General features: G+C 40.6%; 1 protein-coding gene across 12 annotated transcripts in view; it reads right to left on the reverse strand.

Moving 5' to 3' along the window:
* LOC139578165 (pleckstrin homology domain-containing family A member 7-like) overlaps positions 1-27,120 on the reverse strand; it is a 166,436-nt gene that overhangs the window by 129,936 nt on the left and 9,380 nt on the right. The window contains exon 1 of one of the 12 annotated variants that reach the window (XM_071405435.1): positions 8,257-8,591. The exons of the other annotated variants lie outside the window; for them this stretch is intronic. Within the exon in view, the coding sequence (XP_071261536.1) occupies positions 8,257-8,408 (152 nt within the window). The 5' untranslated portion in view covers positions 8,409-8,591. Of the gene's footprint in view, positions 1-8,256; positions 8,592-27,120 lie in introns of those variants that run through there. 12 annotated transcript variants of the gene reach the window in all.

A 27,120-nucleotide genomic window follows, 5' to 3' on the forward strand; every position in this document is an offset into this window, starting at 1 on the left:
CTCTCTACACCATAACTGCCAGGCACCAAGTCACTCTCTTTTGTGCCAGATGCCAGTGGCCTTGAAGAACATTGAAAAACAGCCAATCAGATCCCACACATGAGACTACAGCGGATTACAGTGAAAGATTCATTTTGAGATACAAAGGAAACTGACGAGCTAATGTGACATGTAACCAGTTTAAAGCCTGTCTGGGAATAAACTGAAAAACATTTCCTGTGACAAACTTAATGTTACATCTGGCAATCCAGACAGACATGTGGGGGTCATGAATGAATTACAACTCTTTCATGGTTAGACTTCACAAACATCTTTACAGTATAGTGTGAGCTAGGGGACCACTAACTCAATCCCCTCCTCTGAATTATTCACTGTTTCCAAATATATAAACTCTCCCATAGCCGATACAGATCTAAAGTGACAGAGAGAGGTGCCTCACGGGAGAAGCACGTAGTCAGACGAAAGTGTTCCTGCATTAAACAATAAGAAAAAGAACAAGGTTATTCTTGGGGAAGTGTTTGGTGTTAAGATTCAATCCAATGCTGTAGTACTCAGTGAGTGTCGTGTTAAGATAAGACATTCAACCCAATGCTGTGGTACTTTTTTATTTATTATTTATTTTACCAGGTAAGTTGACTGAGAACACATTGTCATTTACATCAACGACCTCAGGAATAGTAACAGGGGAGAGGAGGGAGATGAATTAGCCAATTACAAGCTGGGGATGATGATGCAGCCATGATTCTATAAGGGTCAGATTGGGAATTTAGCCAGGACCTCAGGGTTAACACCCCGACTCTTATGATAAGTGACATGGGATCTTTAGTGACCACAGAGAGTCAGTACACTCGTTTAACCTCTTGAAGCTAGGGGGCAGAATTTTTATGTTTGGAAAAATAACGTTCCCAATGTAAGCTGCCCATTTCTCAAGTCCAGATACTAGAATATGCATATAATTGACAGAGTAGGATAGAAAACACTAAAGTTTCCAAAACAGTCAAAATATTGTCTGTGAGTATAACAGAACTGATTCTGCGGGCGAAAACCTGAGGAAATCCAACCCGGAGTGACTCTTATTTTGATAAATCACTGTTCCAACCAGATTCCTTTTCCAATGGCTTCCTCAGGGTGTGAACAGTCTTTAGACATAGTTTCAAGCTTTTATTCTGAAAAATGAGCGAGATATCAAAACGCGTCAGTGGATAGACGGAGGTCCTTATATTAGTTAATTGGTTATATTAGTTAATCAACCAGCGACACTGGTTGCTCGACATTTTCTTTCTCTCCAGTATTGAATAGATTACAGTCCGGTTGAAATATTATCGAATATTGATGTTAAAAACAACCTGAGGATTGATTATTAAAAACGTTTGACATGTTTCTACGAACTTCACGGATACTATTTTGAATTTTCATCAAGCCTTGATGACCTGCCTGTGGAGGGCTGTGGAATACTGAACATAACGCGCCAAACAAATTGAGTTTTTTTTATATAAAAATAATCTTTATCGAACAAAAGGAACATTTGTGTAACTGGGAGTCTTGTGAGTGCAAACATCCGAAGATCATCAAAGGTAAGCGATTCATTTTATTGCTTTTCTGGCTTTCGTGACCAATATACATTGCTGCTAGGTGTTCTTAATGTTTTGTCTAGTGATCGATAAACTCACACAAACGCTTGGATTTCTTTCACTGTAAAGCATATTTTCAAAATCTGACACGACAGGTGGATTAACAACAAGCTAAGCTGTGTTTCGCTATATTGCACTTGTGATTTCATGAAAATAAAAAAATGTAGCAATTTTTTTACATTTGGCGCTCTGCAATTCAGCGGTTGTTTACGAAAATTATCCCGCTAAAGGGATCCGTGCGTCAAGAAGTATTAACGTCCCATCTGAAAGACAGCACCCTACACAGGGCAATGTCCCCAATCACTGCTCTGGGGCATTGGGATATTATTATTTTTTACCAGAGGAAAGAGTGCCTCCTACTGGCCCTCCAACACCACTTCCATCAGCATCTGGTCTCCCATCCTGGAACCGACCAAGGACCAACCCCGCTTAGCTTAGCTTGAGGCAAGCCAGCAGTGGGATGCAGAGTGGTATGCTGCTGGAAGTGGTGTTGGAGGGCCAGTAGGAGGCACTGTTTCCTCAGTGTAGTGTTAAGACATTCAACCCAATGCTGTAGTACTCAGTGTGGTGTTTCTCATAGAGAAGGCCCAGATTGATCTTACAAATGTTTTTATTTTAAATATTTAACCTTTATTTAACTAGGCAAGTCAGTTAAGAACAAATTCTTATTTACAATAACGGCCTACCTCAGACGACACTGGGCCAATTGTGTTCCACCCTATGGGACTCCCAATTCGAACCAGGGACTGCAGTGCCTTAGACCCCTGCGCCACTCGGGAGCCCGAAGACTAATGTTTCTCCTACATGTTGCTGTAAAGCAGCAATGTCAACAGCAGCTCCAGGTGGTGAGTCTGTGTGCAGCAGAGCACAACAGATACAGGGATGCAAACTGGTGAGGGCCCAAAAAGGGGACACTTTTATTGCACTGAAACATGCAAAAACAAATCCCTGATAGGGGAAAATGCAGGTTTTAACTAATTAAACAGAAAAGAATATGATCTACATGAACAGTCTCTGTGTGTAAAATAAAAAGTGGTTCATGTGAACCTAACTCACAGCTAAAAAGATTGAAGAAAGCAACCCAATGTTATTTGTTGCCTAGACTTTACTGCAAATAACTTGAGGGAAAACAATACACGAATATTGCAGTTAGACATGACAGCCTTTATAATAGAAGGCTTGTGACCACACACATCTAAATATTGCACTTGGGAAAAAAACATCTTAAAGTAGAAATAGAATGAAACAAACAGGCATTCTATTTATGCTCTATTATAGTGGCCGTTATAGTAGACATCGATCAAGTGCACAAGGCTACATGTGTGCAAAAAATAACGTTCACTGAGTAAAAAAATGTCTAATCCCCCCTCACTAACACACGTGTTACTGTCAAGTTCAACACAACAAAAACAATATATTTGGGCTACACTGCAGGTTATTACATTGTACACTTTCTGCCTGTGGACATCTGTCCTACAATGTGCCAGCAGAGCATGATACCCTTTGTTGGCATAATTGATCTCTTTCAGGCAGAGAGTACACCTGGCCTACCCCTTTTTATCCCCTGTATTGAAAGAGGGAAAGTGTGTGGTGTTCCTTTCACCTCTATTGGCTTCCAGCTTAAGCCAGGCCCAGCTCCAGCTACACTTGATCCCTGAATCCAGTTGTTTAACAAGCAACACCTCATTTACACTTAATTCTCTCATTCTGAAAATTAACCACATACTGTAGAGGGAAAACAATACTTAACAGATGTTAGTTAGTTAGCTAGCATTTCACAGATTACCAGGGTCCAGTAAGCAGCTAACACGTTATAACTTGAGGAACGGCAAGGAGTCGTATACCAGTTAATACTATAGTGAATTGGTTAGGTTACTAACGTTAATACTATAGTGAATTGGTTAGGTTACTAACGTTAATACTATAGTGAATTGGTTAGGTTACTAACGTTAACACTATAGTGAATTGGTTAGGTTACTAACGTTAACACTATAGTGAATTGGTTAGGTTACTAACGTTAACACTATAGTGAATTGGTTAGGTTACTAACGTTAACACTATAGTGAATTGGTTAGGTTACTAACGTTAACACTATAGTGAATTGGTTAGGTTACTAACGTTAACACTATAGTGAATTGGTTAGGTTACTAACGTTAACACTATAGTGAATTGGTTAGGTTACTAACGTTAACACTATAGTGAATTGGTTAGGTTACTAACGTTAACACTATAGTGAATTGGTTAGGTTACTAACGTTAACACTATAGTGAATTGGTTAGGTTACTAACGTTAACACTATAGTGAATTGGTTAGGTTACTAACGTTAACACTATAGTGAATTGGTTAGGTTACTAACGTTAACACTATAGTGAATTGGTTAGGTTACTAACGTTAACACTATAGTGAATTGGTTAGGTTACTAACGTTAACACTATAGTGAATTGGTTAGGTTACTAACGTTAACACTATAGTGAATTGGTTAGGTTACTAACGTTAACACTATAGTGAATTGGTTAGGTTACTAACGTTAACACTATAGTGAATTGGTTAGGTTACTAACGTTAACACTATAGTGAATTGGTTAGGTTACTAACGTTAACACTATAGTGAATTGGTTAGGTTACTAACGTTAACACTATAGTGAATTGGTTAGGTTACTAACGTTAACACTATAGTGAATTGGTTAGGTTACTAACGTTAACACTATAGTGAATTGGTTAGGTTACTAACGTTAACACTATAGTGAATTGGTTAGGTTACTAACGTTAACACTATAGTGAATTGGTTAGGTTACTAACGTTAACACTATAGTGAATTGGTTAGGTTACTAACGTTAACACTATAGTGAATTGGTTAGGTTACTAACGTTAACACTATAGTGAATTGGTTAGGTTACTAACGTTAACACTATAGTGAATTGGTTAGGTTACTAACGTTAACACTATAGTGAATTGGTTAGGTTACTAACGTTAACACTATAGTGAATTGGTTAGGTTACTAACGTTAACACTATAGTGAATTGGTTAGGTTACTAACGTTAACACTATAGTGAATTGGTTAGGTTACTAACGTTAACACTATAGTGAATTGGTTAGGTTACTAACGTTAACACTATAGTGAATTGGTTAGGTTACTAACGTTAACACTATAGTGAATTGGTTAGGTTACTAACGTTAACACTATAGTGAATTGGTTAGGTTACTAACGTTAACACTATAGTGAATTGGTTAGGTTACTAACGTTAACACTATAGTGAATTGGTTAGGTTACTAACGTTAACACTATAGTGAATTGGTTAGGTTACTAACGTTAACACTATAGTGAATTGGTTAGGTTACTAACGTTAACACTATAGTGAATTGGTTAGGTTACTAACGTTAACACTATAGTGAATTGGTTAGGTTACTAACGTTAACACTATAGTGAATTGGTTAGGTTACTAACGTTAACACTATAGTGAATTGGTTAGGTTACTAACGTTAACACTATAGTGAATTGGTTAGGTTACTAACGTTAACACTATAGTGAATTGGTTAGGTTACTAACGTTAACACTATAGTGAATTGGTTAGGTTACTAACGTTAACACTATAGTGAATTGGTTAGGTTACTAACGTTAACACTATAGTGAATTGGTTAGGTTACTAACGTTAACACTATAGTGAATTGGTTAGGTTACTAACGTTAACACTATAGTGAATTGGTTAGGTTACTAACGTTAACACTATAGTGAATTGGTTAGGTTACTAACGTTAACACTATAGTGAATTGGTTAGGTTACTAACGTTAACACTATAGTGAATTGGTTAGGTTACTAACGTTAACACTATAGTGAATTGGTTAGGTTACTAACGTTAACACTATAGTGAATTGGTTAGGTTACTAACGTTAACACTATAGTGAATTGGTTAGGTTACTAACGTTAACACTATAGTGAATTGGTTAGGTTACTAACGTTAACACTATAGTGAATTGGTTAGGTTACTAACGTTAACACTATAGTGAATTGGTTAGGTTACTAACGTTAACACTATAGTGAATTGGTTAGGTTACTAACGTTAATACTATAGTGAATTGGTTAGGTTACTAACGTTAACACTATAGTGAATTGGTTAGGTTACTAACGTTAACACTATAGTGAATTGGTTAGGTTACTAACGTTAACACTATAGTGAATTGGTTAGGTTACTAACGTTAGCTCATCTGATGTTGTAGTCTGATTTTATTAGGAAGCTAATTTTCACACCATAAACTCAATTATTTGATCAGTTAGGTGGGCTAATGTTGCTCAACATTTCTCTGGCTAGCTAACGGAGAATTCGATCCAGCTAGCAAGATACTTTATGATAACAATACTTGTTCCACCACACTTTCTTCCTCACCTCAAACTTTCCAAATGCAGTTGTTTTTCGGTTACAGCTCATGAAGTACGCTTCATCAACTTCTCACCGTGGTCAGGCTTCTCACCTACTTGACCTCTTCATTATAGACACACTGCTGTAAATTACCTGGCAAACTGCCATTCCACTCTCCGCTCTTTTCAGAGCGGATCTACATGAATCACGTAGGTCATTTATTTTGGATTCAAAACGGCAAATATCGCCAAAAGGTGACTAGTTTGCATCCCTGCAGATAACATTGGGTTATGGTTCCTTAGTTATTATATTAAGGACGTACAGTAGGTATGTGAATTGGCACACTAAGACATAGCCATTCCACATCTGCTAGGCTATATCTCAGAGTTTCTCCGGTGCTGGAGCCAGCTCAGGCACCAGGGATGTTGCTGGCCAGTCCCTCAGAGAGTTGTCTATCTGGCACCTATTTAGTCCATTCTCAAGGTTTTTTTTGTAAGCTAAGCTGTCCTCCAAGGAGAACTATAGATTCGTCTGGTAGAAATAAGGTTTGTAAACACCATTTTTTTCAGACAGTAGTCCACACAGACAGCAGTCATAGCACGTGATGCATGCCCAGAGTAAACCTGAGGCAAAACAGCCAGGTACATCCAGTTCTTATATGGCTAACCCCACCACTTCATTGATCTGTGCCATCCACAAGAAACATGGTAGACAACTTCACAACTTCAATGACTAAACACTGATGACACAGTCCTGTACTAATGACCTAAGTTCTGTGCTCCCTCGCTACACAAGTATTAAAAGGATAGGATTAGCAGGAAATTATTCAACCTCAGATAATCTTCCTATTAAAACTGCCATAACACCTTGGATAATCCTCCTATTAAAACTGCCATAACAACTTGGATAATCTTCCTATTAAAACTGCCATAACACCTTGGATAATCTTCCTATTAAAACTGCCATAACACCTTGGATAAGTCGCTCTGGATAAGAGCGTCTGCTAAATGACTTAAATGTAAATGTAAATGGATAATCTTCCTATTAAAACTGCCATAACACCTTGGATAATCTTCCTATTAAAACTGCCATAACACCTCGAATAATCTTCCTATTAAAACTGCCATAACACCTTGGATAATCTTCCTATTAAAACTGTAATAACACCTTGGATAATCTTCCTATTAAAACTGCCATAACACACAGGAAAGTATTGAACCTCAGATACCTTGGATAATCTTCCTCTTGTTGAATAGCCACTTCGATTCCCATCTCTTATATCGAATTAAAATGCATAAAAGGCAACATTTCCTCCTCCTGTTTGATGGTGAATAAATAACAGTACGTGGAAGCGATGTTTAAAAATTAGCGCCAACGTCAGAATTTAGCTTGGTCGCCACTAGGGGCTGGCCGATCTACAGTCACGTTTTCTGTCACTAGCTTGGCAGTGATGTGAAGTCTCTGTTCACTAACAGCATTTTGGTTTGCTTGTGAATATCACATTTTGAATTTAAAATGCTTTCTGATGTTTTACAGGAATCTGGTCCTTGTCGTCATCACTGATTTGCATGTTAAAGTTTTTGGTCAACACAAATATATGTCTATGGCCTGTCAGACTCCTACGGTGAGAGGCTATCCACCTGTTGCATGGGCTGGCTTGGGTAAGAGGGACTGGGTAATTGCTGAGCGTGCTAGTAATGCTGTCATATGCCTCCAGTCAATCCAAATGAATCCAATGTTTGCTTTCTGCGGGTGCCGTTAGGGTGTGTATGTGTGTAAGTATATGTGCGCGGTTGACTGTATGTATGCGTGCGTGTGTGTGGTTGACTGCGTGCGTGTGTGTGTTTGTGTTCATATGCGCATGTGTATACGAGCGGTTAAAACAGTGTGATGCAGATGCCACACGTACTGCTGTCCTGTACAGTGTGATGTACGACACGGGACGCGTCTTCACCAAAAAACAAATGTAACAAGCTGTAATGCAGCAGTTTGTACGCGTCGCTGCAGCTGCGGATCAATATCAATACCACAACAATTTATTTATCTAACACAACTCCTGGGTTGTGTTCATTAGGGCATGCAACTGAAAATGTGTAAGAACTTTTTTGCAACGGAAAACAAAAACCAGTGTTTCTCTTCCTGTTTCAGTCCGTTTTCTTCCATTTGGTAATGAAAAAAAAAGTGTTGTCAGGATTTGGCAAGACTGAATTAGGTGCCAACATAAGGACCGTATAAAAAAGGTTAAGTAGGTATTAAGTATTCAATGTTTACCTGGGGTTGTAGGTCAGATCCCATGTTGTGGAGATGTAATGTCCTACGCTAGCGACAGCCTTGGTTCGTCTGGGCCATGTGGCGAGACGCTTGATGGGAACCAGTTGGTGACCTGAGTCTCTAGCGGGGTCAGAGCTAAAGCAGGTCCCCATCCTCAGAGGACTAACTGTAGCTAGTCTGTATATTTCTACCTCTATCTCAAGTAGTGTTTTGGCTTGTCACTATGTCCCATCTCTTTTTCCCCTCCTCCTCTCTTAGTCCCATGCAGTGTTAGTCTTCCCTCCCTTTGTTTCGCTCTCTCCTTCTGTCCTCTATTTCAGTATTCTCTGTCTCTTCCTCTCGGTCTCCTTCCTCTCCAGTGTTGCGCACATGACACCCTTTCTCTCTCTCTCCACTCCAACTCAGAATGCTAATGTTTTTGCACCCGAGCACTATTGACAGAATGCCTACTGTCTCCCACGGTGCAACGTGGACACTGGACAGACGTTTGGGCCACAACACAATGTATCTGCCAACTCTCGCCATCTCTTCCTCAATTCCTCCTTTGTGAGTGTCCTCCTCCACATCTGTGTTCTGTATGGTCGGGCCCCCACACTGCAAAGACGAGCCCCTCTTGTTTGTCTATTAGAATCAATCATGTTGAGCAGAAGTCATATGCCTATGGGCCCTGGTAAAAAGTAGTGCACTATATAGGGAATAGGGTGCCATTGGGGAAATAACCATTGAAATCCTATTATTATTAGTTGTTTTAATTAGACACATTTTCGGGATGGTAAAACATTTTCAGTGTAAACTTAAACTACTAAAACCAGATATAAAGTATGTAGAAAAGATAAAGGAACTATATATATATTTTTTTTTTATATACACTACAGTTCAAAAGTTTGGGGTCACTTAGAAAAATGCTTGTTTTTGAAAGAAAAGCACATTTGTCCATTAAAATAACATCAAATTGATCAGAAATACAGTGTAGACATTGTTCATGTTGTAAATGACTTGCTGGAAATGGCAGATGAAAAGGCCAGCATCCCGGAGTCGCCTCTTCACTGCTGACATTTAGACTAGTGTTTTGCGGGTACTATTTAATGAAGCTGCCAGTTGAGGACTTGTGAGGCGTCTGTTTCTCAAATTTGACACTCTAATGTACTTGTCCTATTGCTCAGTTGTGCACTGGGGCCTCCCACTCCTCTTTCTATTCTGGTTAGAGCCAGTTTGCGCTGTTCTGTGAAGGGAGTAGTACACAGCGTTGTACGAGATCTTCAGTTTCTTGCCAATTTCTCGCATGGAGTAGCCTTCATTTCTCAGAACAAGAATAGACTGACGAGTTTCAGAAGAAAGTAATCGAACCCACAAATGCTGATGCTCCAGATACACAACAAGTCTAAAGAAGGCCAGTTTTATTGCTTCTTTAAATCAGAACATTTTCAGCTGTGCTAACATAATTGCAAAATGGTTTTCTAATGATCAATTAGCCTTTTAAAATGATAAACTTGGATTAGGTAACAACGTGCCATTGGAACACAGGAGTGATGGTTGCTGATAATGGGCCTCTGTACGCCTATGTAGATATTCCATAAAAAATCTGCCGTTTCCAGCTACAATAGTCATTTACAACATTAACAATGTCTAGACTGCATTTCTGATCAATTTGATGTTATTTTAATGGACAAAAAAAAAGTGCTTTTCTTTCAAAGATAAGGACATTTCTCAGTAACCCCAAACTTTTGAACGGTAGTGTAGGTCCATTAGTCAGGGTTAATTGAAAATTGCAAAAACAATGAATTTAGCGTGATAGATTGTTATTATGTTTGCGCAAAATAATACAGAATTAGTAATGCTAATTATGCCTAGAATTGCAATATTTTCTCTCAGCACCATGGCAGAATATGTAGAATTGCAGCCCCTTTTTGAATTACTAGAAAAGGTATTTCTCCATTCAAGTGGTGTGAGTGAGGGGCTTTGTCCGCTCTAGTAATTCTATGCTTTGTCCCCTCGGTCAGGCTTGTGGCCAACACAACAATCCCACACTGCACAACAGAGGTCCAAGCTGGTGGAAACTAGATTACCACTCAGAGAGCCCAAAACAGTGGGCGGGTATTATCCTTTCTTTTCAAGTGATGTCTTCATTTAATATATCCTTGAAGGTTTGTTTGCGTACATATTTCTCTACTAGAGAGAAAGAATGAGAGAAAAGGAAGAAAAAAAAGAGCGAGAGAGATTCCATCCTCGGGAGGCCTGGACCTCACCTATAGCCCTCGTTTGACTTCCATCAACCTGTTCTGTCAGTATTTGTCCTTGGGAGTTTGTGCTCTTTGTATCCCTTTTGTCTGGCTGTACGAGTGGGAACCTTGTGTAGAAATAACAAGCTGAAGTAATAACATCCTCACAATCCAATATCCTATTCTAATGGGAAGGACTACTTCCAAAGGTTGTGTTAATAGAACATCTCTAGAGAAGTCTGCTCTGGCCAGCACTGCTACTGACTGACTGAGCATGTTTTCATATTTTTTACAATAGCAAAGAGCGCTCTCCAATATAATGTGTTCTTCATTGTCTTTGGATGCTCTCTGTTGTCTAAATGATGATCTTCTCCCCCTGTGGTCTGACTGTCCACTTGAAGTTAAGTTATGCCCTTAGAACAGTGCAGTCTGTTTTTATTGTATGTGTGTATGCCTTAACCCCCACATGTCTTGTATAATCCCATAACAAGACAACCCCCCCCCCTCCACCTTCAACTTACTATTGTCTACTTCTGGAATTCTCTTAACTTAAGCCTAGGCGTCCCGCTAGCGGGACAACTTCCGGTGAAACTGGAGGGCGCGCAATTCAAATAAATAATCATAAAAGGTATGGTTATTAAACATTTAGGTACATATACGTTTCTTATATCGGTTGAAAGCTTAAATTCTTGTTATCGGTTGAAAGCTTAACTTCTAATTGGTCCCAATCCCGGATCCGGGAGCACCCCCCACAGTAAAAAAGCTGACTAGCATAGCGTCACAAGTAAATACTAGCATCTAAATATCATTAAATCACAAGTCCAAGACACCAGATGAAAGATACACATCTTGTGAATCCAGCCATCATTTCTGATTTTTAAAATGTTTTACAGGGAAGACACAATATGTAAATCTATTAGCTAACCACGATAGCAAAAGACACAACTTTTTTTTCCCACCATTTTTTTCCTGCATAGGTAGCTATCACAATTTCGACCAAATAAAGATATATATAGCCACTAACCAAGAAACAACTTCATCAGATGACAGTCTGATAACATATAGCACATGTTTTTTTAGAAGAATTTGCATATTTCAGGTATAAATCACAGTTCTACATTGCAGCTGCAATCTGAAATAGTGCCGAAGCAGCCAGAATAATTACAGAGACCAACGTCAAATACCGAAATACTCATCATAAAACATTTCTGAAAAATACACAGCGTACAGCAAATGACAGACCAACATCTTGTGAATCCAGCCAATATTTCAGATTTTTTAAGTGTTTTACAGCGAAAACACAATTTAGCATTATATTAGCTTACCACAATAGCCGGAAACACAAGCCGTTTACCAGTAGCAAAGGTTAGCGATCGTAACAATCCAGCAAAAGATATATAATTTTTGACTAACCTTGATATACTTCATCAGATGACAGTCCTGTAACATCATATTACACAATGCATATAGGTTTTGTTCGAAAATGTGCATATTTAGCAGCACAAATCGTGGTTATACAATGTGATTAGTAGCAACATTTCAGGCGCCATCTTGGAGAGGCACCTAATCTAATCGATAACTAATCGTAAACTTGACTAAAAAATACAGGTTGGACAGCAAATGAAAGACACATTAGTTCTTAATGCAACCGCTGTGTTAGATTTTTTAAATTAACGTTACTCGACATTCAGCGTGCGTTACAGCGAGACCATGCCTAAATCAATGGCGGACTAATAATTTTACATCTTTCCACAGATATACGAATTAACATCATAAATAGCTCTTACTTTTGGATGATCTTCCATCAGAATCTTGGGCAAGTGGTCCTTTGTCCAGAACAATCGTCTTTTGGTTGAAAGATGTCCTCTACTCCTGTAGAAATTAGCTGCTAACGCCGATGTACCGGAGAGGTGCCCAACTCGTGATAACGCCTGACAAAGAAACTCCAGAAAATCGCAATAAACTGCTATAAACTGCTATAAGTCGGTTTAAATTAACTACCTTATGAAGTTAAGACAAAAAACAAATTAAATCAGAGCCGGAGATATAGAACTGCTAAACCGAAAGCTTTTGAAGACGCCATGCCGGTTTCCCTCCTGCGTCAGGCGCCTCGTCGAAAAGGTCGGTACTTCCGTTCCAAGAGGTTTTATACTTCCCCAGATGGTGCTATCCGCTCCATTCAAAGTCTCACCTCTTACTGACATCTAGGGGAAGGCGTATGCAGTGCATGTAGCCCCATAGCTTATAAGGGAATTTATAAACCGACCCTGGAACAGAGACCTCAATTTCAGAAATCTCACTTCTTGACAGGAAGTGAGCTGCAGAATGAGTTCTGTTTCACTCAGAGAAATAATTCAAACGGTTTTAGAAACTAGAGAGTGTTTTCTATCCAATAGTAATAATAATATGCATATTGTACGAGCAAGAATTGAGTACGAGGCAGTTTAATCTGGGAACGAAAAATCTTCAAAGTGTAAACAGCACCCCCTATTGAGAAAAGGTTAAATTCTTGTTAATCTAACTGCACTGTACGATTTACAGTAGCTATTACAACGAAAACATGCCACGCTATTGTTTGAGGACGGCTCCCCACGTCCAAATATTTTTTCCACCGGCACAGGTTTCATGAATTCACAAATAGCGATTAAATATTCACTTACTTTTTGAAAATCTTCCTCTGATTTGTCATCCAAAGTGTCCCAGCTATCTTCTTTATATCCCAAAAAAAGTCTGTTTAGTTGGCGCCATCGATTTGAGTAATCCACTCGTTCAACACGCAGAGAAAGGAAACCGAAACTCTACCCCTAAACTTTGTTTCAACAAGTCAAAATACGTTTCTATTTACTCCTCGGATAACCAAAAATGTAATCAAACTATAATATTTCTTACGGAAAGAAGTATGTTCAATAGGAATCCGATTTTAAACAGGTGCGTCCTGTCTTCATGGCGAGCGCGAATTTCCAAGACTGTGTCCCTGTACTAAAACTGATATTTCTTATTCGTTTTGGAAGTTACAAGCCTGAAACATTGAACATAGACTGCTGACACCCTGTGGAAGCCATGGGAATTGCACCCTGGGCGCTAATTTTCAGTATGCCCTATACTTACCATTGGTTGGTTTTTCTTTGTATTTTCTCTTACCATATCTATTGTGTTATATTCTCCTACATTATTTTAACATTTCTACAAACTTCAAAAAAAAATCTTTCCAATGGTACCAATTATATGCATATCCTGGCTTCGGAGCCTGAGTAACAGGCAGTTTACTTTGGACACGTCATTCAGGCGGAAATTGAGAAAAAAAGGGGCCTAGCTCTAATTAAGAAACATGAATACCAAGACAACGTGGGAGAGTTCTGGTGAAATGCCCTCACAATGTTTCTCTCTCAGTAGTGTGGTCTTGCCTGGTCCCATATCTGTTATTGCGGTCTTACCAACTCCTACAATCATTGTCACGCCATTTGGAGAGAAAAAAACTGAGCTGGTGGAAACTACATTCCACTCAGAGAGCCCAAAACAGTGGGCGGGTATTATCCTTTCTTTTCAAGTGGTGTTTTCATTTAATATGTATGTTTGCGTACATCTTTCTCTACTAGAGAAAGAAAAAGAAAGAGAGAGACAGAGATATACAGAGACAGAAGGGTAGAGTAGCCAAGGGTGTGATAGCAGTCTACTGACAGTGTGTAAGACTACACTAAACACAAATATAAAAGATTTTACTGAGTTACAGTTCATATAAGGAAATGAGTCTATTGAAATAAATTAATTAGGCCCTAATCTATGGAGATCACATGACTGGGAATACAGATATACATCTCTTGGTCACAGATATCTTAGAAAAGTAGGGCCGTGGATCAGAAAACCAGTCTATCTGTTTTGAACACCATTTACCTCATGCAGCGCAACACATCTCCTTCGCTGATCAGGCTGTTGAATGTTGTCCCACTCCTCTTCAATGGCTGTGCGAAGTTGCTGGATATTGGCGAGAATTGTAACACACTGTCGTACCAATCGATCCAGAGCATCCCAAACATGCTCAATTGGTAACATGTCTGGTGAGTATGCAGGCCATGGAAGAACTGGGACATTTTCAGCTTCCAGGAATTGTGTACAGATCCTTGCGACATGGGGCTGTGCATTAGCATGCTGAAACATGAATGGCAGACAATGGCCCACAGGATCTCGTCACGGTATCTCTGTGCATTCAAATTGCCATTGATAAAATGCAATTGTGTTTGTTGTCCGTAGCCTATGCCTGTCCATTAGAGGTCGACCGATTAATCGGAATGGCCGATTAAATCGGGGCCGATTTCAAGTTTTCATAACAATCGGAAATCGGTATTTTTGGGCGCCGATTTGCCGATTCTTGGGCGCCGATTTTTTTTTACACCTTTATTTAATCTTTATTTAACTAGGCAAGTCAGTTAAGAACACATTCTTATTTTCAATGACGGCCTAGGAACGTTCTGCCTCGTTTAGGGGCAGAACGACAGATTTTTAACCTTGTCAGCTCGGGGGATAAAATCTTGCAACCTTGCAGTTAACTAGTCCAATGCTCTAACACCTGATTACATTGCACTCCACGAGGAGCCTGCCTGTTACACAAATGCAGTAAGCTAAGGTAAGTTGCTAGCTAGCATTAAACTTATCTTATAAAAAACAATCAATCAATGACTGTCATCGCTCCAATGTGTACTTAACCATAAACATCAATGCCTTTCTTAAAATCAATACACAAGTATATATTTTTAAACCTGCATATTTAGCTAAAAAAACATCCAGGTTAGCAGGCAATATTAACCAGGTGAAATTGTGTCATTTCTCTTGCGTTCATTGCACGCAGAGTCAGGGTATATGCAACAGTCTGGCTCTTTGCGAACTAATTATGACATAACATTGAAGGTTGTGCAATGTAACAGGAATATTTAGACTCATGGATGCCACCCGTTAGATAAAATACGGAACGGAATAAACGTTTTGTTTTCGAGGTGATAGTTTCCAGATTAGCCAAAGGTATATGGTTTAGAGAGAAATAGTCGACGCGTTATAATTCCTGTAATAACTTGCGGCTGAATTTGAAAGGGGTTCCTTCGTTATTTTACCGTTCATGTCTTCCATAGAGAATGTCTTGATCTACTTCAAATAAGGTCTGTGTTTCGTGCAGGCTTAAACCGCCTCGGCGTTTTGATACCCGTGTAAATCTCACTAGGATAAGGTAACGTTTGTCAACATATTTTCATAAATCCACTCTACAATTTTTTTTATCTTCGCTTATATTTAGCCAACCGTCAGGTGGATAGATTATCTTGGCAAAGGGGAAATGCTCACTAACAGGGATATAAACAAATTTGAGAGATAAGCTTTTTGTGCTTATGGAAAATTCATGGGATCTGTTATTTCAGCTCATGAAACATGGGACCAACACTTTACATGTTGCTTTGAAATTTTTGTTCAGTATATAAACAAGTGTTACTGATCAGAACACTAACTTCCCAGCAGAAATAAACACAGCCCTGGTATGATGTTAGAGCAACAGCACCACAGATAAAGAATGTATATTCTGGTAACCCTGGTTTCCAGTTAGGCCTCCATTCTCAGCACTCTATAGAATACTACACCAGGGGTCTACAACCTCCACTCTCAGCACTCTATAGACTACTACACCAGGGGTCTACAACCTCCACTCTCAGCACTCTATAGACTACTACACCAGGGGTCTACAACCTCCACTCTCAGCACTCTATAGACTACTACACCAGGGGTCTACAACCTCCACTCTCAGCACTATATAGACTACTACACCAGGGGTCTACAACCTCCACTCTCAGCACTATATAGACTACTACACCAGGGGTCTACAACCTCCACTCTCAGCACTCTATAGACTACTACACCAGGGGACTACAACCTCCACTCTCAGCACTCTATAGATTACTACACCAGGGGTCTACAACCTCCACTCTCAGCACTCTATAGACTACTACACCAGGGGTCTACAACCTCCACTCTCAGCACTCTATAGACTACTACACCAGGGGTCTACAACCTCCACTCTCAGCACTATATAGACTACTACACCAGGGGTCTACAACCTCCACTCTCAGCACTCTATAGACTACTACACCAGGGGTCTACAACCTCCACTCTCAGCACTCTATAGACTACTACACCAGGGGTCTACAACCTCCACTCTCAGCACTCTATAGACTACTACACCAGGGGTCTACAACCTCCACTCTCAGCACTCTATAGACTACTACACCAGGGGTCTACAACCTCTACTCTCAGCACTCTATAGACTACTACACCAGGGGTCTACAACCTCCACTCTCAGCACTCTATAGACTACTACACCAGGGGTCTACAACCTCCACTCTCAGCACTCTATAGACTACTACACCAGGGGTCTACAACCTCTACTCTCAGCACTCTATAGACTACTACACCAGGGGTCTACAACCTCCACTCTCAGCACTCTATAGACTACTACACCAGGGGTCTACAACCTCCACTCTCAGCACTCTATAGACTACTACACCAGGGGTCTACAACCTCTACTCTCAGCACTCTATAGACTACTACACCAGGGGTCTACAACCTCCACTCTCAGCACTCTATAGACTACTACACCAGGGGTCTACAACCTCCACTCTCAGCACTCTATAGACTACTACACCAGGGGTCTACAACCTCTACTCTCAGCACTCTATAGACTACTACACTAGGGGTCTACAACCTCCACTCTCAGCACTCTATAGACTACTACACCAGGGGTCTACAACCTCCACTCTCAGCACTCTATAGACTACTACACCAGGGGTCTACAACCTCCACTCTCAGCACTCTATAGACTACTACACCAGGGGTCTACAACCTCCACTCTCAGCACTCTATAGACTACTACACCAGGGGTCTACAACCTCTACTCTCAGCACTCTATAGACTACTACACCAGGGGTCTACAACCTCCACTCTCAGCACTCTATAGACTACTACACCAGGGGTCTACAACCTCCACTCTCAGCACTCTATAGACTACTACACCAGGGGTCTACAACCTCTACTCTCAGCACTCTATAGACTACTACACCAGGGGTCTACAACCTCCACTCTCAGCACTCTATAGACTACTACACCAGGGGTCTACAACCTCCACTCTCAGCACTCTATAGACTACTACACCAGGGGTCTACAACCTCCACTCTCAGCACTCTATAGACTACTACACCAGGGGTCTACAACCTCCACTCTCAGCACTCTATAGACTACTACACCAGGGGTCTACAACCTCCACTCTCAGCACTCTATAGAATACTACACCAGGGGTCTAGAACCTCCACTCTCAGCACTCTATAGACTACTACACCAGGGGTCTACAACCTCTACTCTCAGCACTCTATAGACTACTACACCAGGGGTCTACAACCTCCACTCTCAGCACTCTATAGACTACTACACCAGGGGTCTACAACCTCCACTCTCAGCACTCTATAGACTACTACACCAGGGGTCTACAACCTCTACTCTCAGCACTCTATAGACTACTACACCAGGGGTCTACAACCTCCACTCTCAGCACTCTATAGACTACTACACCAGGGGTCTACAACCTCCACTCTCAGCACTCTATAGACTACTACACCAGGGGTCTACAACCTCCACTCTCAGCACTCTATAGACTACTACACCAGGGGTCTACAACCTCCACTCTCAGCACTATATAGACTACTACACCATGGGTCTACAACCTCCACTCTCAGCACTCTATAGACTACTACACCAGGGGTCTACAACCTCCACTCTCAGCACTCTATAGACTACTACACTAGGGGTCTACAACCTCCACTCTCAGCACTCTATAGACTACTACACCAGGGGTCTACAACCTCCACTCTCAGCACTCTATAGACTACTACACCAGGGGTCTACAACCTCCACTCTCAGCACTCTATAGACTACTACACCAGGGGTCTACAACCTCCACTCTCAGCACTCTATAGACTACTACACCAGGGGTCTACAACCTCCACTCTCAGCACTATATAGACTACTACACCAGGGGTCTACAACCTTTTCTTGCCCAGGGACCCCCTCCCAGGCAAACGGGCGACCCAGGGACCCCCATCATACATTTTTTTAAAGATTGTCACATCTTGTCTTATCAGGTGAATGATAAATGGCAAGGGGAAGTAATCAACATTTTAAAATGAATAGATTTGGTAGATCATTATTTCAACCTCCCCACATTATAACTGAAAGAGGAAGTGTAAACTTTAACATAGCCTATTAGCTAGAAAGGTAACTCCAAACACATTTTCACTAAGAACAGCTGTTTAGCTGGTTAAACAAAGGTTAGCCGTGTGTTGGCAATAATGTATGTCCAATTCCAGAAAGCTCACCAGCAGCTAGCGGTACTCGCCTCATGGTAGCCTATTTCCTTTTTCAAAGCCTGTCAGATTCTCCAGTGAGTGCAATTGTCTGCAATGAGTGTAGTTTTCTAAATTTTAGTAGTGGAGAAATCATTTGAAAAAAGATATTCTCCTATTTTCTACTGTAGGTATGTAATTCAAAATCAGTTTATTCTTGTTACGGATACAGGTATCCTGTGTGTGTGTGTGTGTGTATCCTGTGTGTGTATTTCTTTTCTCTCCTCACAGGTGGCAATCACCAGTCACCAATCAGAAGACACACCTCCTCCTGTTTCCATTACCCAATCACATCCCCTTTCCCTTGGTTTAAAAACCCATTCAGTTGTTTTCTCTGGAGCTCAATCTCTCCATCTCTCTGTTTCTCTCTTTGTATGCAGAGATCTCTTTTGTTTTTGCAACTACATTTCACTTTGTCTGTTATCCTGTGAGTATTGTTTTGTTATGGTGTTTGATGGTGGGAAAGGGGGTACCAAGACAAGTTGCCCATGGGCATACACTACCCGTAGGTAAACTTTGTCTAAATACACTAGTTAGAACTGGGCGGACCACCTGCTGTATTTTTGGTTAGTTAGTTGTATTGAAGTAGGCTAGACTAGCTTAGGGGTGTTTTTGGATATTTGTTTCTTTCCTTGGGTCCAGCTCAGCCCCTTTTCCCACCCCCCTTTACCGAGTGTTTGACGGTAATTTAGTTGTCTGTGGTTTTTCGTTCTCACTGTTACTTTTTCACTAGTATACTTTGCATGTGTTATGTTACGGGTCTCGTTACCATCCCCCCTAGACGGCCGGGCCAAAGGGATTCGTAACAATTCTGTTGTTGCGAGCAAACATTTTTTATATATATATTTGAGGACCCCCGGGTTGAATACCCCTGCACTACACAGTATATGCTATTGTAACAGAGTGCATAGGTTTATCTTATCATGACCCCCAAGTTCTACACACATAAAAACACGCAAATAATGTGAAAGCACATTTCAATTCACACTACAAATAGCAGCTCTGCTGGCTATTAAAATATTGATGGACTATCTGTGGATATGAGTTGCGATATAGGCTACAATCTACTAACAGATAAGAAATCTAAGAGACAGCACCGGCTGAGGGTATTTAAAGGGTTTCAATCCCAGTCTTACCTCTGGTACAGCTGGACACACACACGGCAATAGTCTATTATTCATTACCTTATCTTTATCAGAGGCACACACACATGCGCACCAGTGGCAAACTTATGCTTTAACTGAACTGGAAGACCAGGGGCCAGATTCACAAATCACTACTTCTGAAAAAACGTAAGAAGTTTTAAAAAATTTCGCCTAAAATGACATACCCAAATCTAACTGCCTGCAGCTCAGGACCTGAAGCAAGGATATGCATATTATTGATACCATTTGAAAGGAAACACTTGGTAGTTTGAAATTAATGTTGGAGAATATGACACATTAGATCTGGTAAGATAATACAAACAAAAAAACTTTTGTTTTCTATTATTTACTTTTTTCCCCATCAAAAAATAAGAAAGGCCATCATATAATATTGCAGTTTAGGCACAATTTAGATTTTGGCCACTAGATGGAAGCAGTGTGTGCAAAGTTTCAGATTGATCCAGTGAAGCATTACAATACTGGACAATATTTTGTATCAAGTCTGCCCAAATGTGCCGAATTGGTCAATTGAAACATTTAAGTACATAACTATATGAGAACATACAAAAATAATATGGTAATACAAAATTTAAGTTTACACACTCCCAGGAATGTCATACATGATGGATCACTAACTTTTGAACATCTAGATGGCCTGTGCGGGGTGGGTGTGGAGCCAGAGACAGCAGGGGTCCCTACATTTGAATATAAAAATTGACTAACAAAACTATGCTATATTTAATCTCTGGGACCCTCAGGATAACAAATCAGAGCAAGATTACTGAATGTATCAAACCAGTTGCCGTGATAAAAGTTTTGTTGTTGTGCACTCTCCTCAAACAAGGAACTTAATTCTTAGGAACTTAATAAATAACTTCTGTGTCATTTACATTAGTGACGTGCTTGAAACAAATAAATAAGCCTATGTGACAGGGATGATAGGATTTGGTCCACTATAACAAAGTGTTGATATTTTATTACATTTATCTGCTTTATGTCTCGAATATTTTTTTTTTTAGTTGGCTCGCGAACCCTTTATACACAAAAACAAACTTTATTTTTCACACGTTATAGCCATCAGACTAGCTATATCAAAAACAAAAATGGATAACCAAGGAACGTGCAATATAAACTTCAGCAAAGAAGACCTTGAAGTGATGGTGAAGGAAATAGCACCCAGGAAAAAGGTTGCTGTTGGGGAGACTCGATAACTGCGGGGTCACTGCAGAGACCAAAAAGAAAAGATGGGCGAGAGTGGCCGAGTCTGTCTCTGCTGTCGGGGCGTATGGCAAGGGACAGTGACGCCGTAAAAAAAAAAAAAAAAAAAGTGGTTCGACATCAAGTCGGCTGCTAAGAAGACGGGAGCTGAGAGAAGCAGGGACTTGAAGACGTTAATCGAGTTCTTCTTTGCAAATTGACGAGCTAATGCTAGCTATTTAACACTTATAGAATATTGTAATATATTGTTAGTTACTAGCTAGACAGTTTTGTTGCTGTATTTAAATGTCCGGTAGCCAACTGTGTGGCGCAAGAAAACATTCGTGGTTACAAAAGTATCCATTCATCACAAGACAAGAGTTTAGCTGTCTTAAAGTTAAGCACATTTCCAAGATGAAATCCTAAAATATTTTTAAGAATCCCATTTCTTCTTAACTTTTTTCTTAGGAAGAAACATAAGGGGGAAAAATTAACATTTCCAATAACTTTATTGAGGAATAGCAACTTTGCTTAACTTTCTTCATTTACATTTTTTTATTTAACTAGGCAAGTCAGTTTAGAACAAATTCTTATTTACAATGACAGCTTACACCGGCCAAACCCGGACGACGCTGGGCCAATTGTGCGACGTCCTATGAGACTCCCAATCACGGCCGGTTGTGATACAGCCTGGATTCGAACTAGGGTGTCTGTTGTGACGCCTCAAGGAATGAGATGCAGTGCCTTAGACCGCTTTGCCACTCGGGAGCCCATAAGTCTATAGTTAAAGAAAAAATGTCAGTTAAGAAATTTCTTAATGTATTTATTTAATACATTTTAGTTGATTCCCTACTAATAAGTTCAATACACTTTTGAATATTGTTGAATTCTGTTTTGTCTGGATTCTGTGATTCTGTCTGCATTTTCCGTATTGCAGATTTTATAGTGCACTACATACCCTGCAGCTCTCCAGGAACAGGGTTGCCTACCCCTGGTCTAGATTGTTAGTTCTCAAATATGATCTTATTAAAAAATGTATAGTTCCATTATCTTTTCTACATATTTTATATATGGTTTTAGTTGTTTAAGTTTACACTGAAAACGTTTTACCATTCTGAAAATTATAGCAGTGGGCCGTCGCTGCTAAATCGTTACCGACACTCCCGAAAATATGATAATAATTATTTATTTTTGATCATTTTCAGAATGGTAAAACGTTTTGACAACACACACAGTGGTGGGATCAGTGACTATGCAGGGCCTCATAACTGACCATGCCCCCAACATGGCAAACATCAAAAGTGCCCAGCATGGAAACAACGTGCAAAGATCCCACACTAAGATCATGAGACAGGTGTAACCATGGCGATCTGATGTGCAGCGTGACAAGCACAGACAGGAGGGTGAACTGGAGAAATAAAGCTAATTCTACTCTGACATCTGGGTTTTGTTTAGTATGAGTCACATACATATACAAAAACACACATACACGCTTGCTTACAGACACACACACACAATTTCTGTATTCCCCTATCGAGCTCTGAAAGGCCTTAATACATACACACACTCACGCTTACACACACACTCACGCTTACACACACACTCATGCAAAATGCACAAGGAAGGCTTATCTTTAGATGCCATTCTCCAACTCAATGTGGACAGGAATAAAGAAAGTGGTTTTAACGTTACATTGACATTTGAGCCTTTTAGTCTTTTCTCTCTGCCCACCTAAGACATTGTCAGTCAGTCAGAGAACTGGAATAACACAGTCATTCTAATGTGACTCCCAAAAGGCACCCTTACTCCCTACATAGTGCATTACATTTGACCAGAGCCCTATGGGTCCGGGTCAAAAGTAGTGCACTATATAGGGAATAGGGGTGCCATTTGGGACACAGATTAAAATATTCCCATCCTAACATGAAGCCTACAATGCTGACAAGATACAAGGTACAGTACTAAAAACAGTCTTGGCGGCGTAGTGTGTTACTGATAGTAGGCTTTGTTACTTTGGTCCCAGCTCTCTGCAGGTCATTCACTAGGTCCCCCCGTGTGGTTCTGGGATTTTTGCTCACCGTTCTTGTGATCATTTTGACCCCACGGGGTGAGATCTTGCGTCGAGCCCCAGATCGAGGGAGATTATCAGTGGTCTTGTATGTCTTCCATTTCCTAATAATTGCTCCCACAGTTGATTTCTTCAAACCAAGCTGCTTACCTATTGCTGATTCAGTCTTCCCAGCCTGGTGCAGGTCTACAATTTTGTTTCTGGTGTCCTTTGACAGCTCTTTGGTCTTGGCCATAGTGGAGTTTGGAGTGTGACTGTTTGAGGTTGTGGACAGGTGTATTTTATACTGATAACAAGTTCAAACAGGTGCCATTAATAAAGGTAACGAGTGGAGGACAGAGGAGCCTCTTAAAGAAGATGTTACAGGTCTGTGAGAGCCAGAAATCTTGCTTGTTTGTAGGTGACCAAATACTTATTTTCCACCATAATTTGCAAATAAATTCATTAAAAATCCTACAATGTGATTTTCTGGATTTTTTCTTCTCATTTTGTCTGTCATAGTTGAAGTGCACCTATGATGAAAATTTACAGGCCTCATCTTTTTAAGTGGGAGAGCTTGCACAATTGGTGGCTGAATAAATACTTTTTTGCCCCACTGTATATACAGAGCAGTACAAACACACACATAAGTGTCACTTACGCACACTGAGATATACTGAGACAAACAGCTTGAACACACACACGTTAATGCTCATATAGGAAAGAACTGTCGACCATTCTAGAATTCACGGTCACTGTAGTGTGTGTGTGTGTGTGTGGTGTGTGGTTGTGTGTGTGTGTAGAAACCTTGACCCATGCCTACGCACTGATTCAAACATAACGAACTTACACAAAATGACAGTCCAGCTCTCTTCATCTGAAACGAGAGAAAATCCCTTCAGCAGATCAACAAGTGTTAATATTAGTGAATGCTAGGATATAGACTTATCATTATCCATGACATACTGGAGTCAAGTTTTGGCCCCGTTCCCTGTATAGTGCATAGGGTCCCTTTAGGGATATAACCCATCATACAACTATTGGGACATTAGAAGAATAGGCTTCTATGACAACATGAGGAGCATGTTTCAATGGGCTCATTGGTATGAATGGAATCACAGCTTCAAATACATTGAACAAACTAACTGCGAGGCAGTAAGGCTTTCTGTAAATATTTCAGTACATAGTATGGTAGTCCACTTGAAACACACAACACTCTTTTGAATGACAGTAGCGTTATTTGGCTTTACATGCTCCACATGCCTTTAGGGTCGGCCACAGCACTGACCCAACACACACACAAACAGTTGATCAATAATTAGCCAGCAGCTGAATAACTCCCTGAGCTCAGCACTAGAGTGCAAATCCGGTGAGTTGGGCAGCACAAACAGTGAGTCATTCCCCCCCCTCCCCTCTCTTTTCATCTATCCTCTCCTCTTTTCTCACGATCTCCCCAGGTCCTCATGCAACTCACCTATCCTCTCATCTACGATCCTCCACAATGTCTCCTCTCCTTCACTTTTCAAATATCCTCTCGATTCTCTCCCAAGACAATATGGGACCAGTGATGCTCCATCAATGTCTCAACCTCTGGTAGAATACTAGTAACGATCCCAAAACTTTTCTGGTTCAAGATAGGTTATGGAATGGACAGCACTCATGTCGTGTTCTAGCTAAATGCACTGGACTGAATGAATCATCTCCGCAAATACTCACTTCTGTCCCAAATGGCACCCTATTCCCTATGGAGTGCACTACTTTTGAGCAGAACCCTGGTTTAAAGTAGTGCACTACAAAGGGAATAGGGTACCATTTGGAGCAGAACCTTTGTAATGACTTGAATATTAGAAACAGATACTCCACTGGTTATTGTCCCTCTACTAATACCCTCTAATATAAAGATCAACCCTGAAGTATTTTTATTTGTCAGAGAGCAGAGGCGGTGTAGAGGGTATGACCAAGACTCCTCTCCACAGGGTTGCTGTTAGCTCAGCTGTCCCTCTCTCCTCTCCTCCTGACTCTGGAAATACCTGGCTAAACCCCAGCAGAAACTCCCTGCATCCGTTATTTACTGACAGAAAAATGGAGGGAGAGAGAAAGACAGGATGGAGGAAGGAGAGAGCGGTGTGCACGCATGTGTATGACTGTATAGGAATGTGTGTGAGACAGTATTTTGGGGAGAGAGCAAGCAGCATCAACAGAACTAGCCAACTGGGAAGCTCTGATTCAGAGACATCCAAGGACATCCAACCCCTTCCTCCCTCCCTTTATGCGTTCTCTCCTTCTGAACAGAACATCAAATATTCAAGTTGGCTCTAGTCTGTTCCAATTCAGACAGTCCTGTGGTGCGTGCCGATTCTTTTTGCTGAATGCACTGCAGACAGCAACTGAATACAAAATCACTCCTTCCAAAAATACAGCACATCACACTGAACAATGAGAGTCTTTTACAGGCTCCACGGTCATGTTTCATTTATAGAGCAACGTAGAGCTGTTAGTGTGGGGAGAGGGGGGAATGATTTACCTGTAACTCCTCTATGGGTTAATCATTCTCACACCAGCAGAGATGAACTTCCTCTCTCCGAGCTAACAGACAGGCAGATAGATGGTATACCACAGATAATATACAAAATGGCTGGTGCATAGGTTGCAGCGAAAAGTTGATCGTTATCAAAAGATCCACTTAAACAATTCAACATTCCACAACCGTGCATGGAGATTATCCTTGCATGTACATTTCCAAAGAACAAATAATGGTGCCGCGAGCAAACACAAACTCTGTTGGGCTGTTTTGAGCTGCCAGAAAACTGTTGCTCTTTGAAATAGCCATGGTATTATTCATCCCAAATGGCACCTATCCCTATAGAGTGCACTACTGTTGACCAGAGCCCTATGGGCCTTGGTCCAATGTAATGCACTACATAGGGAATAGGGTGCCATTTGGGACGCCGCCTATGGTCTCCGAGACTCCTTTGTATCCTTGTCGTGACAAAGAAAGCAAGAGCAAGCTGACCCTATACTCTATGACTTTCCACAGGCCTACTAAATTCATCTTAGTCAGCACTTACTGGAGTTGAACCCTCCATCATAAGACCCACATATACACCATAATAATGATATAACATGTGACAGGCCTACATTGTAAGCCCATATGGGCTGGGCACCTAAAAAAAAAGGTATATGACACTGAAATAAAACAGGACAATCAATCACACTCAAATTAGGCTACGCCTGTCATCACAACAGCGTCAAATCTAAATGAAGTGTTACCACATGGTTTTAGCCTGTTTTATATCACAAGGCTTCTACAGTAGTTGACCTGTCCTAGTTGTAAAAAGCCACAGCACCGATACAGAAGGTCAAACTCAACGGGGGCAGTCAGGTGTCATACTAATGCACTGTGGCTTTCTCCCTAGTCAAGGCCAGAGTGCCATAAAAAAGGAAGCTTTGTCTTTAGAAGGAGTCATTTAAAAGAGGAAGTCCAAGATATACAACAACTACTTACGCGAAGACAATACTGCAAATAACAATGTTTCATGTAGACTTTAACTGTCAACGGCAGCCATCCAAGTGTGATGTTTTTCAAGCTAGGGTTGTTTCAAGCCGTGGAGCCTGATAGGAGGAGCTATAGGAGGATGGGCTCTGTGTAATGGCTGGCAAGGAATCTTTGGAATGGAGTTAAACGTGGTTTCCATATGTTTGATACTGTTCCATTGATTCCATTCCAGCCATTACAATGAGCCCGTCCTCCTATCGCTCCTCCCACCAGCCTCTAGGGTTGTTTCTTTGGAATAAAGACAGGCAGTAACTGACTGAAAAATACCCTGCTG

Source organism: Salvelinus alpinus, chromosome 6 (genome assembly GCF_045679555.1).
Source record: "Salvelinus alpinus chromosome 6, SLU_Salpinus.1, whole genome shotgun sequence".
Classification (NCBI taxonomy): Eukaryota; Metazoa; Chordata; class Actinopteri; order Salmoniformes; family Salmonidae; genus Salvelinus; species Salvelinus alpinus.